Genomic DNA, 14,345 nt, shown 5'->3' on the forward strand with positions numbered 1-14,345 from the left:
TTTTAAGTTGGACAGTATCATTGTGGATTTTGCATGTAAGGCAAAGAAATTCTGGAGGAGAGACTCAAAGGAGCACTAGTCTGGAGGCAACGGGGCTAATTCGAAGGTCATTGCCATGTTCCAGAGATGATGGGGTCTGTATTAATTTTCTAGGGCTATGGTAATAAATCACCACAAAGTGGGCATCTGAGAGCAACTGAAATGTACTGTCTCTGTTCTGGAGGTTGGAAGTCCAAAATCAGGGTGTCAGCCGGGGCCGTGCTCCCTCTGAAAGCTCTAGGGGAGGATCCTTTCTTTCCTCTTCCTAGCTTGTTGTGGCTGCCAGCAATCTGTGCATTGTTTGGTTTAGGGGAGCATTACTGTAGTCTTTGCCTCCATTGCCACATAGCCATCTTCCCTCTGTGTCTGTCTGTGAGTCTTCTCCTCTTCTTACAAGGAGACCAGTCATGTTGGGTTAAGGCTCCACTTGATCCAGTCAGACATCATCTTAACTAATCCCATCTACAATGACCTTCCTGCCGAATAAGGTCACATTCTGTGGTTCTGGGAAGAGCATGAATTTTGAGGGACACTATTCAACCCAGTATGGGGCCAACATTAAAGCAGAAACAGTGGGAGACAGTGAGAACTCTTATTAGGCATTCCAGCCAGACCCCATTTTCTCCTCCTGGTGAAATTTTGAAGGATGTTATGATGAGGAAGGGAAGAACCAGGAGCATTCCTAGGCTTCCAACTTGGGGATGCTGGGTAGATTTTAAAAGATTTGGAATAGTGATACACCAATGCAGGGTTTTTTACAGCTTCAATATATATATTAACATTCATTCAATAATTCCTGCTAAATCATTGCATTTGTCCAACTTAACCTTTTGAATATTCTTCATGGTGTGTGGTTATATTCTATCTGCTAAGTGTGAGAATGTCGAAAAAGAAAATTTGGAGACACTTTCTTGAAAGTATTTACAATCACATTTCATTTCTACTAAAACCTAGAGAATGTTATGCCATCCAACTTCCAGGTGGAAATGAAGAACTATGGCTTTCCAAATTAAAGACCATAAATGGCTCTATCAAGTGCACAAATAGATTATGTATTTTCACTTGTTCTGTCTGGTATATCAGGTCCTATTTCTGTGGAAATAAATGCCACATGGAAACAGTAATTGAATTTCCTTGCTTTGGTAACACTACATAACAAATGGATGGAAAGGGAAAGGGTAAGCTCTTAATTTGGAAGAAGACTAAGCAAAGCAGTAAACTTTATTTCTGCCATACCTTCCTGTAATATCCGTTAAAAAAGGCCATGGCCTCATTGAGGGATGTTACGTGCTCTGATGCTGCCAATCTCTCCCCTCCCACCACATTTTCCAGTTCTTTCTCTGTTGCCTGGTTACAGAAGGAAATTGGCTGACTTTCTTTTTGGCATTTGTGTGAATCAAGAGGAAAAAAATATTTTTTAAAAGTTGGGGGGGGCGTGGTGGTTAAAAGGTAAGAGTTATGATTTTATGGAGAAAAATGGAGCTTACTTACATCCACCTATGTAACTGAGACAGCTCCTTGGTGTTTGAATTTTACATTTTTTTTCTCTTAATGTGGCCACAGTCAGCCTAGGATGTTCAGATAGAATGACTTGACCATGCAAAGAGTTGGCTGAGCTGATCACTGTTAAATTAGTAATTTCTAGGAAAGGTCAAGAAGCCAAAGAATGTTCTAAGTGTGTACACTGAGTAGGCATTATTGTTTTATATTATAGGAAGTATTATATTTCCTATATTATAATATATATTACAATACAGGAAAATATTTCTTATCATAGGAACCACTTAACAGCATTTCAGATATGGTTCTTGCCCTCAAGGAGACCATAGCTAGCCTAGAAAAGACTACTCCCAAGGAGGAATTAGCCATACTAAAAGCACATAGTGAGGCATTAAAGTCTATTGAGAATTCCAACGAGAGAATGCTGGAAGACAACATTTCATTAAATACACATAGGAATGTGTGGTGTACTAGTCTCCCAGAGCTGCCACAACAAGTCACCACAAACCAGGTGGTTTAAAACAACAGAAATTTATTCCCTCCTAGTTCTGGAGGCCAGAAGTCTGAAATCAAGGTGTGGGCAGGGCCATGCTCTCCCTGAAGGTTCTATGACAGAATTCTTCCTTGTCCCTCCCTGGTTTCTGGTGGTTGCTGGCAATCCCTGGTGTCTTTGGCTTGTGGCTGCCTCCCTCCAATCTGTGCCTCTGTCTGCACACAGCCTTCTTCCCTGTGTGCATCTTTGTTTCTTTACATGACCTTCTTATAAGGACATCAGTCATTGGATTTAGAGCCCCCCCAATCCAGTATGACATCATCTTAACTTGGTGACATCTGCAAAGACCCTATTTCTAAATCACATTCTGAGGTTCCCTGTAGACATGAACATCATGTCTGTGTGTGTGGGGGGGACACTATTCACCTGAGTACCATTGGCAAGTGAGGTCAGATTTTCAGAAAGTGAGCCAGTATTTTCAAGACTTGCCTTAGAAGGGATCAACCTCTAGTTAGAGCTGGGGGAGTGGTCATGCCAACTGGAAAAGTCACACCTCCAAAATGGCCCCACAAAGGCAGCTCAGGGGAAAGGAAAAAATAAAATGACACAGAGAAGAAAGTGGTTTCTAACATAGGTGTCCTTCATTGAACGTTCTGGCTTCTTACTACCTAAAAGATCTGAGGAGCTGTCTCAGGATTGCTTGTGACATTAAAACCTTTTCTCCCATTTCACTTTGTCTCATGCAGCTGAAGGCCAATCTTGTGCCTCCAAAAGGCAGCAGGCCTTGTCGAGACTCTACTTTGGGACCTCAGGCTACTTCAGCCAGCACGACCTGTTCTCTTCCCCAGAGAAAAGATGGGCCTCTCCAAGAGTAGCCAGATTTGCCACATCCTGCCCACCCACGATCAAGGAGCTCTTTGTGGACTCTGGGCTTCTCCACCCAATGGTGGAGGGACAGAGCCAACAGTTTTCTGTCTCAGAAAGTCTTCTCAAAGAAGCCATCCGAGCAATTTTTCCCTCCCGAGGGCTGGCTCGTCTTGCCCTTCAGTTTACCACCAACCCAAAGAGACTCCAGCAAAACCTTTTTGGAGGGAAATTTTTGGTGAATGTTGGCCAGTTTAACTTGTCTGGAGCCCTTGGCACAAGAGGCACATTTAACTTCAGTCAATTTTTCCAGCAACTTGGTCTTGCAAGCTTCTTGAATGGAGGGAGACAAGAAGATTTGGCCAAGCCACTCTCTGTGGGATTAGATTCAAATTCTTCCACAGGAACCGCTGAAGCTGCTAAGAAGGATGGTACTATGAATAAGCCAACGGTGGGCAGCTTTGGCTTTGAAATTAACCTACGAGAGAACCAAAACGCCCTTAAATTCCTTGCTTCTCTCCTGGAGCTTCCAGAATTCCTTCTCTTCTTGCAACATGCTATCTCTGTGCCTGAAGATGTGGCAAGAGATTTAGGTGATGTGATGGAAATGGTGCTCAGCTCCCAGACCTGTGAGCAGACACCTGAAAGGCTATTTGTCCCATCATGCACGACAGAAGGAAGCTATGAGGATGTCCAGTGCTTTGCCGGAGACTGCTGGTGTGTGAATTCCTGGGGCAAAGAGCTTCCAGGCTCAAGAGTCAGAGGTGGACAGCCGAGGTGCCCCACAGACTGTGAAAAGCAAAGGGCTCGCATGCAAAGCCTCATGGGCAGCCAGCCTGCTGGCTCCAGCTTGTTTGTCCCTGCCTGTACTAGTGAGGGACATTTCCTGCCTGTCCAGTGCTTCAACTCAGAGTGCTACTGTGTTGATGCTGAGGGTCAGGCCATTCCTGGAACTCGAAGTGCAATAGGGAAGCCCAAGAAATGTAAGTCTGTTGGGTATTCAATCTGTAGGTTCCCTAGTCTCTCTTTAGGACCTGACCCAATGCAGTACAGTAATAGAAATCCACTCCTGGCCAATGCTTACACTTCAGTTAAGGACAAAATTGACTGCTTATATTAAAAATTATCCAGGAATGCCTAGATAATGTTAATTAGACCTAGGAGTAAATAGGGAGATTTGTTTAACCTTAAAGAACTGCCACATTTCTGCAGTGCTGACCACCAACTGATGTCAATGGTGCTGATTTAGTCATGGGGCAATGCCTATCTAGATATTATTTACAAATTTAAGCTTCATGGTATTTCTATGGCTATATAAGGTTTTAGACGGAGTTTGGACAGTTAAGTGGTTTTATCTTGGTATTTCCAGTTTGTTAAATTTCTTAAACTGAAACACCTGCTCATTGTTCCTCCCCAGGCCCCACACCCTGTCAATTACAGGCTGAGCAAGCTCTCCTCAGGACGGTGCAGGCCCTGCTCTCTAACTCCAGCATGCTACCCACCCTTTCCGACACCTACATCCCACAGTGCAGTCCCGATGGGCAGTGGAGACAAGTGCAATGCGATGGGCCTCCTGAGCAGGTCTTCGAGTGGTACCAACGATGGGAGGCTCAGAACAAGGGCCAGGATCTGACGCCTGCCAAGCTGCTAGTGAAGATCATGAGCTACAGAGAAGCAGCTTCCGGAAACTTCAGTTTCTTTATTCAAAGTCTGTATGAAGCTGGCCAGCAAGGTGTCTTCCCGGTGCTGTCACAATACCCTTCTCTGCAAGATGTCCCACTAGCAGCACTGGAAGGGAAACGGCCCCAGCCCAGGGAGAATGTCCTCCTGGAGCCCTACCTCTTCTGGCAGATCTTAAATGGCCAACTCAGCCAATACCCGGGGTCCTACTCAGACTTCAGCACTCTTTTGGCACATTTCGACCTTCGGAACTGCTGGTGTGTGGATGAGGCTGGCCAGGAACTGGAAGGAACGCGGGCTGAGCCAAGCAAGCTCCCAACATGTGAGCTAACGCATATGAAGAGTTAAATGTGTGTGTGTGTGTGTGTGTGTGTGTAACATATAAAAAAAGGATGTCTAGTGGGAGGGTATTGAGTGTCAAAGCTAGAATGGAGTTTAGAGATGGCTGAGAAAACCAAGGCTCACAGAGGGGAAGGGACTTCCCTGTATCAACACAGTCAGGTGTTGGCAAGATTGATACAGCATATTTTAAAACTTCCATATAATTGATTACTTCAATCAGTGTCTTAGATTTTTACTGGATGTCTTCTGTGTGCAAAGCATCTTCATCTTAGAGCTGATGAAGGCTATGAAAGTGGAGATGACCTGGCCCTTGTCCTCCTATGGTTAATGTTTGGTAATCGCTCCTATGTTAGGTGTACCTTTTAATTGACCAATGAGTATTACAGTGAACCTGCTACTTGCACAGAATGCTGCTAAATGCGCAGATCTCAGGAGAGTGCCACCTGAAGTGGCTTTAATTGATTTGGAAGGATTTAACTAAGGGGCTGATTGGAGAGCCGCTAATTGAGGTCTATACATTCAGCTTTGTGGCAGGTAGACTTATGGGAAAGCTATGATATACGAGCCATAAATAGAATGAAGCTGACACTGAGTTTCAGTTAAAATGCCTTATCCCCCTTAGCTGTGCCAGCAGTTTGAAAGAACAATCAGACATGTTCAACACTGTTATCACCAAATCCAAATCTCTCTAACCAGCCATTGCTAATATTATAGGTGATATGACAGCTGTTCAGTGAAATCTCTCAATTCATTCTTTGCAAGTTTAATATTGTGTGGACCTTCCTGAGTAATGTTAAAATCCATTAGACTATTTTGATATTAGCCAAATTTTAGGCTTTAGCAGCAACTGGGTTTTTTAAATGTCGGGTGAAAGTACCATGTGATGAGAACAGTAATACCCTTGGCATTTTGAACAGCCCAGAGATGACAATGCAAGGATTCTCCATTCAAATGTCAAGTTCTAGCAATAGAACCCTCAAGGTTAACACATTGATCTTGGCCTGGCTGTTAGATAAGAAGTCTTATTTATTTTTGTGGTATTTGTAGAATCATTCTCCATACCAGTGGTCAGGTCTCTTACATGGGGACATTCCTATAATTTTAAATTATCTAAGACTAAATTTGGTCCTATTTGTATGCAATTTTAGGAGCGTGAGTTGTTGATACCAAAAGTACCTAGTAACTTTATTTTATTTTATTTTGAGACTGAGTTTCACTCTTATTGCCCAGGCTGGAGTGCAATGGAGCGATCTTGGCTCACTGCAACCTCCGCCTGCCAGGTTCAAGCAATTGTCCTGCCTCAGTCTCCTAAGTAACTGGGATTACAGGTGCCTGCCACCACACCCAGCTAATTTTTTTTTTTTTGTATTTTTAGTAGAGATGGGGTTTCACCATGTTGGCCAGGCTGGTCTTGAACTCCTGACCTCAGGTGATCCACCCGCCACAGCCTCCCAAAGTGCTGGGATTACTTTAGTGACTAGTCTTACCTTAGTCTGAATTCTGGATAGAGTGTTAGAACTAGACTTGGAGTAATTGGCCTTTTTTTTTTTTTTTTAATTGAGTAACAAGAGACTGGATACAAGATGATCCATTAGGGAGAAAATGTTAGAACTTCCATCTCTATTCAGTATTTCCTATCTTCCTTTCACATTTCTATTAATATTTTCATTTTTGCAATTAAATGTTTAACAGCTGAAACAGTTAAAAATCTTCATGTAGTGTATTATTTTAGTAGTATGTATACATGCCTTATAAAGAAATACCCATTTTTGGGGGGGTGCATATTCAAACTCTTTTGTTGATAAGGGTATGCTATTGAAAGGGTTTGATACTCAAAGTGTGGTCCAGCGGCATTGGCATTCACCTTGGGAACTCGTTAAAGATTCAGGATCTCAGGCCCCACCTATTGAATCAAAACTTGCATTTCTACAATATTCCCAGGGGAATTCAATGCAGCCAAAAGCTTGAGGAGGACTGGCCTGAAGGACAGAACAGTAGCTGTCTTGTACCATGGTTCTACCATGTACTGCTCTGTGACCTAAGAGAGGCTCTTTTGAGTCTTAGAGTCATCTGTAAAATCTGAGTTACGATACATAACTGCCTCAAAGGCTTGTTGGAAGAATTACAAAAGGTAATAGATGTAAAGTGCTAGACTTGGCACACAGGAAGTACTTAATAAGTGATGGTTGGATTAATACAGTTGATAGTGAGTAATGAAGGGACCAATAACTTCCTACATGCGTCACCCACACGGGTGATGGCTCGGGCCTCTAGGAGTCTGAGTCTGCATTGCTATCTCTGGCCTGTTTGAAATTTTGCTTTCTTCATTTAATATGCGTTTATGAACTGCCTACTGTGTGCACCATACTGTATGATGGGAAGACAGTCAGGTGAAGGATGGTGTCTGCTCTGAGAAGCTCAGAGACCAGTGGGGAAACCAAGGATGTTATCAGGAAAGTAATAAATGGCAATGGTGGAACAGAGATAATGTACATGGAGAATGCAGTGGAGGGTGCTCAGAGAAAGGGGCTACTAACTCATTGAAGATTGGGGTAAAGATTAGCTTGACCCCAACTACTGGGATGAATCTTAAGAGGGATTTGTCCAGGCACAGATGTGGCAGGCCCTTTGGGACAGAGGAAATAGCATGCACTGAGTCAATGAAGCTGTGAGTGAGGTGGAGAAAAGGTTATAGACGTAGGAGGGGAGGGGACGCAGGAGGGAATGAAAGAAGAGGAGGCGGATAGTAAATTGGGAACAGATTATAATATTTTTGAGACAGGGTCTTGCTCTGTTGCCTATGTTGGAGTGCAGTGGCATGATCTCAGTTAACTGCAGCCTCAACCTTGCAGGCTCACGCGATCCTCCCACCTCAGCCTCTAAGTAGCTGGGACTACAAGCATGCACCATCATGCCCAGCTAATTTTTGCATTTCTTGTAGAGACGGGGTTTTACCATGTTGTCCAGGCTGGTCTTGAACTCCTGGGCTCAAGTGATCTGTCTGCCTTGGCCTCCCAAAGTGCTAGGATTACAGGCATGAACCACTGCATCCAGCTGGGGATATATTTTAAAAGATCTTATGTGCCCAGTTGTAGATTTTCACTTTATCCTGGAAGAAATGTAGAGCAAGCCAAGGTTTTTAAATGTGAGTTTTTGCTTCAGAGATGCAAAATCCCTGGGATTAATAGAATAAATTATTTGATAATATCCTTTTGAACAAGAAAACAATAACTTCAAATTCTGGAAATCAAAGTTTTCTGTTGATCCCATGTTCTCAAAAGAATCCAGTGACACCCTCACTGTTGAATTCACAATGTGATGTTTGAAGTAAATTTGGCGAGGGTGGATTTTGCTAAGTGACACTGCCAAGGACAGCATGTGCCAGATGCTGTGCCAAGCACTTCAACTGCAACACTTAAAAGACTCATTACAAAACCCCGTGGACTAGATGCCCCAATTTTTCCCATTGCACAGATCAGGAGGCTGAAGCTCAGAGAAGTTAAGTGCATTATCCATGGTCGCACAACTAATAAATGACCCAAAAAATTGAACACAAAGGTCTTTGAGTGCCACAGTCTTTCCTCTTCACAGGAATAACTCTCTGCTAACCTACAGTGCCTCCCTTCAACTTTAGATATCCACCCATCCATCCAACCATCTATCCATGCATCCCTCCATCCATCCATCTATCCATGCATCCATCCATCCATCATCTGTCTGTCCTTCATTAGAGACAGCTAGTCAAGGTCACTATTCCCAGAGTGAGACTGTCTAGATTGAAATTCTGAATCAGCTACTTGCTAGCTGGGAACTTGTTTAAATTATATGACTTCTCCATGCCTCAGTTTCTCATCTGTAGCATGAGAATAAGAATATTTTATTGGACTGTTGCATCAATTAGATTGTCTGTGTAGATGTGCTCAGGATGATGCCCAGCATGGAGCGAGTATGAGCTATTACTCATCTTATGCAGTGGGTCCTCCACAAATGGTGACTGAATGAGAGTGTGGAGGCAAAACAAGGAACATTCCAGGTTGTGGAAAGAGCTGCTGCGAAGGAAACAGCTGAGGCAAAAATGTGCTCACGTGTGGGTGTGTATTGTGTAGTGTGTGTATGTGTGTGGTGTAGTGGGTGTTTATGTATGTGTGTGTGATGTGCATTTATGGGGTGTGTGTATTTCTATATGGGTGTATGGTGTGTGCGTTTATGTGTGTGGTATGTGCGTAGGTGTGTGTTGTGTGTGTATGTGTGGTACGTGTATGAGTGTGGTGTGTGTGTTTATGTGTGTGGTGTGTGTGTATGTGTGTGATGTGGTGTATGTGTGTGTGGTGTGCGTGTGTGCATGTGTGTGTGGTGTGGTGTGTGTGTACTGTGTGTGATGTGTGTGTACTGTGTGTGGTGTGTATGTGTGTGGTTGTGTGTATGGTGTGTATGTGGGTGGTGTGTGGTGTGTGTGTGTGGTATGTGTGTATGGTGTGTGATGTGTCTGAGTGGTGTGTGTATGTGTGTGGTGTTCATGTATGTGTGTGGTATATGTGTGGAGGGTGTCTGTGTGTGGTGTGTATCTGTGTGTGTATGTGTGGTGTGTGTGTGGTATGTGTGGTGTGTGGGTGGTGTGTATGTGTGTGGTGAGTGTGGTGTGTGTGTGGTGTGTATGTGAGTGTGTGTGGTGTGTATATGTGGTGTGTGTGTATGTGTGTGGTGTGTATGTGTGTGGTGTGTGTGGGGGTGGTGTGTGTGTATGTGTACGTGTGGTGTATGTGATCTGTATGTGCATACTGTGTGTATGGTGTGTATATGTGTGTGTGGTGTGTTTGTGGTGTGTATGTGTGTAGTGTGGGGGGGTGTTGTGTGTGTGTGTGTGGTGTGGTGTGTGTGGGGTGTGTATGTGTGTAGTGTGGGGGGGTGGCGTATATGTGTGTGGTGTGGTGTGTGTATGTGTGTGGTGTGGTGTGTGTATGTGTGTGGTGTGTATGTGTGTAGTATGGGGGTGGTGTGTATGTGTGCGGTGTGTTGTGTGGTATGTATGTGTGTGTGTGAGGGGGTGGTATGTGTGTGTGGTGTAGGGGGGTGGTGTGTATGTGTGTGGTGTGTGTGTGTGTGGTGTGTATGTGTGTGTGTGAGGGCACACATGCTTCATGGGAGTCAGAGGGAGGTCCACGTGGTGAGTGAGTCCATCTGTGTTATTTTTATTCCCCTAGGTCCTGGCTCCTGTGAGGAAGCGAAGCTCCGTGTACTGCAGTTCATTAGGGAAACGGAAGATATTGTTTCAGCTTCCAACAGTTCTCGGTTCCCTCCGGGGGAGAGTTTCCTGGTGGCCAAGGGAATCCGGCTGAGGAATGAGGACCTCGGCCTTCCTCCGCTCTTCCCGCCCCGGGAGGCTTTCGCGGAGCAGTTTCTGCGCGGGAGTGATTACGCCATTCGCCTGGCGGCTCAGTCTAGTGAGTGTGGTGCCCTTCAGCTTTCTTACTGCATCGCTTTGGAAAAGCAGGAGCTTAAATTCGTCTCTCCTCAGTCATCCTTAGGACTTTGTGGTTTGGCTTTACCAGACTGATGGGTTCTTGGGAAGGAAAAGGCAAAGTGGTTTGGGGGCACCAGTCAAAGCTGGAATGCTGCACGCATCTCTAAAATGCTCCTTAATTCTCCAGCGAATCTATCCTAGGGCAGGTTTCAGATGGCACCTGCCGCTCCCACAAAGCCAATATTCTTGTTAAAATGTGAGGGACCCAAGCCCGTGAATGCTCAAACACCCCTCATGGCCTGCTCCAAAGCTTCCCTCCATTTCCAGGGATTCAGGAACACCATACAGCGGGAGGGGAGAGGAAGCCTCAATATTAAGGAACTATGACACATTGATCTCATCTGATCCCAAGAGTAACTCCAAAAAGCAGGAATTACTACCTGCAGGCAACAGAGGCATAAGCTCAGGGAGCTTGCAGTCCTCTGGTCTATAATAACAGCTGAACAATATGCTATTTTTTTTTTTTTGAGACGGAGTCTTGCTGTGTCACCCAGGCTGGGGTGCAGTGGCACAATCATAGCTCACCACAGCCTCGAACTCCTGGACTCAAGTAATCCTCCCACCTGAACCACCTGAGTAGCTGGGACTGCAGGTGTGTGCCACCATGCACAGCTAATATTTGCACATTTTTAGTAGAGACAGGATTTCACCATGTTGGCCAGGCTGGTCTTGAACCTGTGACTTCAAGTGATCTATCTGCCTCGGCCTCCCAAAGTGCCGGGATTACAGGCATGAGTCACAGTCCTCGGCCAGCTAAACAATATTCTAACCTCACCTTTGAGCGGGCACTTACTGTGCTAAGTAGATTATCAGATCTTCACATTTAATCCTCTGACAGCTCCAGGAGAATGACGGTATAATCACCATCCACAATTCTTTGCAAATGGGGAAACGGAGTCTGAGGTTAAGTCACTTGCCCGAATTCACACAAGTGATAACCAGTGGGCCTGGATGGGAAGCCCAGAGACCTGGTCCTCCAGTTCATCTCTCCTGTTCCCCGCCAGGCAGATTCCAGGTATTGCTGAGGTCGGTGCCTAGCTCTGCCTCATCCTAGAGCACTTGTTTTTCCTCCATGGCCTCACAGCTGCTCTAGCAGGAGAACAGGTCCCTTCCAAGATTTCTCACTGACCCCACATCAACTTGACAAGGACAAATGATTCATCTGTCTTTGAATCTTACTCAGGATCCACATCCCTGTCAAATGGTCTCAGCTGATTCCCTGTCTAGCTTTCTGGGCTTGAGTCACCAAACAGCAAGGCAGTCCTCCCCTGACAACATCTGCTCCAAGTCAAAGAGAATCCCTCCAGCAGGAGGGCAGCTCCCTGCCTTCCCATCCACTCCAGCAGGCACTCCACGTTGTCTATGGCCAGCGTGGGATTGGGTCTCAGTGATCTTTTTGTTCTCCTAATACCACGTGACAATCTCATGTGTGCCATCTTTGTTTCCTGCTTCTCTCTCACACCAGACATCTCTTTTGGAGAACAAGGCACTATGTCTTATTCTTTCTATATCCCTGGTGTGTGGCACAGTGCCTGACACCTACAAAGAGCTCAGTAGCTGGTGGTTAACCATCCTTATTGCTTCCTTCCTCCCTTCTTTCTCTCTCTTCCATCTACTACCCTCATCCTATGCCTGGACACTGCTTTTCTCTGTTCCTCAGAGACTCAGAGACTTCTGCTTTTGGGAAGAACCGTGTTGTTTTACATTTTTGTACAAAGACAGGATTTGAGGTAATCAAAGAGAGAAGTGGGATTGATGTTCCTTCAGTTGTGACTGCTTTGGTCAGGGAGGGAAATGTCGAGAAAGGGGAGGCAACGTTGCTGGTGCTGTTGAGATTAGTCATTGAATGGCATGTTGGCATTTTCTTCAGAAGTCGAGCCGAGAAGTTCCTATCCAAGTAGCCACATGCTCCGCTTTGCATGTCTGAGCTTGTAGAGAAAAGAGGAAGGGACCATAGAGGACCAGGCCTGGTCTTTTCCCTGAGAGTCTGGGGATTGAGGGCCCAGAGTGAAGTGCCTTTGGCCACTAGAACATGGTAGCCATGTCTGAGGGCCTAATGAGGGTGGCGAAGGCTATGGGAGGAAATGCACACAGCTGTGTCTGGCAAGCACTTGGTGCTTAATGCCTATCAGCTCCTTTGATGTAAATATCACAGTTGTCTTGTTAGGTGAGTGTTAGACCCATTCCATAGATGAGGAAACTGAGGCTCAGAGAGGTTGGGCAACTTGCTCATGATCACAGTTAGGAGGTGCAGTGCCGGGATTCAGAAGGAGGCCTGGCAGACTCCAGAACGCTGTCCACTGTATGGGGCTGCTTCAGAGGTCGGTCCTGGTGTCCCCAGATGGGCTCTGACTGTGAGTTGGTGGCATCCTTGTATCTGCAAGCTCTCCCATTTGGAGCCATGAAGCCTGTTTCTGAAAGGTGGGGAGTGGGGAGAACTGTCCCAATGGGCTGCAGGTGACTGCCAACAGTGCTGCCCTAGATATTCCCGTTCTCCCTCCAGGATCCTGGTGAGGAACCCCAACCTGCCCCAAGCGCCAGCAGGGGTGGAGAAAGAGCTCAGGTGACAGTTCATGGCCACTTAGGAGGAGGGTGGTGGTCAGGGCCAATCAGACTGGGCCTGGTAAGACCCACACCAAACTGATGTGTGTCCCGCCTGCTGCCCACCCTTGCTTCTTTCTGTCTCCCTCATGCATTCATTCATGCTTTTTTCCCAATCGGTGATTTCTTGAGTGCCTGCTATGAGCCAGACACTCCTCTACATGCAAAATAAACACTAATCTCTGCACCAAAGAGCTTAAATGCTAGTGCGGAGGAGGCAAATCTAACACAATAAATGGGAACACTATGTACTATGTTGGTGGTGGGGAAAGCCATGTGCAAAGCCCAGCGTGTCGGGGCCTGCAAGAGCTGAGGACAGATGCAGTTTCATTAGTGGGGTGGCCAGTGGTTCATCATATAACCTCCCTCATTGAGCCTCTGTGTCCTCACCTGGGGTAAAAGTTCTGGCTTCATGGAGCTGCTGTGAAGATCTGATAATGATTTTTGTGGATATCAAAGTTTCAAAGGGGTTAAAAACTAAACTGTAGGAGTTTGGTAGGGAAACATATGAGGGCAGGTGACGTCGATTGCCCACTTGTGTTCCAAGGCCAACCACGCCCCTTTCTGTCTGTGAACCCTTGGTTAAGTTGCTTAATCCATCTGTGTCTCAGTTTTCTCATCCATTAAATGGGATAACATGACATTTCTTCTAGATTGCTGTGAGGATTAAATTAATTAAGGTATGTATTTAGCTAGTGCCTGGCACATAACATATGAGTATAGAGCCTATCTATTATTACTATTATCTCATGTGCCTGAAGACACTTCACTGACCTACTGATTTCTGTATGGAAGTTATTGTAGAGGTCTACTATAACCTTCTTTCAAGCTTCAGCCTAAGTGTTATTCTTAAAGGACAATCTGTTGAGTGCTTGCCTACTGTGCAAGGAGCCTTTGTAATACTGTGGGTTGAAATGTTTGTCAAATAAATAAATAAGAAGGCCTCCTTATGTTGGAACCAGGACATATGTGGTTGTTCTCAGCGACAGAGCCCACACAGAGCAGGTGGTCGTATTCTGCTTTTCTCCTTCCCTGACTCCAGCCTTAAGCTTCTATCAGAGACGCCGCTTTTCCCTGGACGACTCGGCTGGAGCATCCGCCCTTCTGCGGTCGGGCCCCTACATGCCACAGTGTGATGCGTTTGGAAGTTGGGAGCCTGTGCAGTGCCACACCGGGACTGGTAAGGAGGGATAGGCACCTTCAGGTGGCCAAGTGACACCCCTTTTTTATTTTAGAGGACAGAGCCCCACACTGTGAGGCAAGTGAGCTGGACTCTTAGGCTCTTCTTTAGCAGCTGGTGACAAA

General features: G+C 45.6%; 1 protein-coding gene across 1 annotated transcript in view; it reads left to right on the top strand.

The window, feature by feature from the left end:
• Positions 1–14,345, top strand: part of TG (thyroglobulin) — a 279,014-nt gene that overhangs the window by 16,350 nt on the left and 248,319 nt on the right. Inside the window, exons 9-12 of the mRNA XM_054499133.2 lie at positions 2,779–3,879; positions 4,314–4,898; positions 10,120–10,359; positions 14,083–14,220. Of these exons, the coding sequence (XP_054355108.2) occupies positions 2,779–3,879; positions 4,314–4,898; positions 10,120–10,359; positions 14,083–14,220 (2,064 nt within the window). The remainder of the gene's footprint in view (positions 1–2,778; positions 3,880–4,313; positions 4,899–10,119; positions 10,360–14,082; positions 14,221–14,345) is intronic.

The sequence above is a fragment of the Pongo pygmaeus genome, chromosome 7 (genome assembly GCF_028885625.2).
Source record: "Pongo pygmaeus isolate AG05252 chromosome 7, NHGRI_mPonPyg2-v2.0_pri, whole genome shotgun sequence".
NCBI classification, from domain to species: domain Eukaryota; kingdom Metazoa; phylum Chordata; class Mammalia; order Primates; family Hominidae; genus Pongo; species Pongo pygmaeus.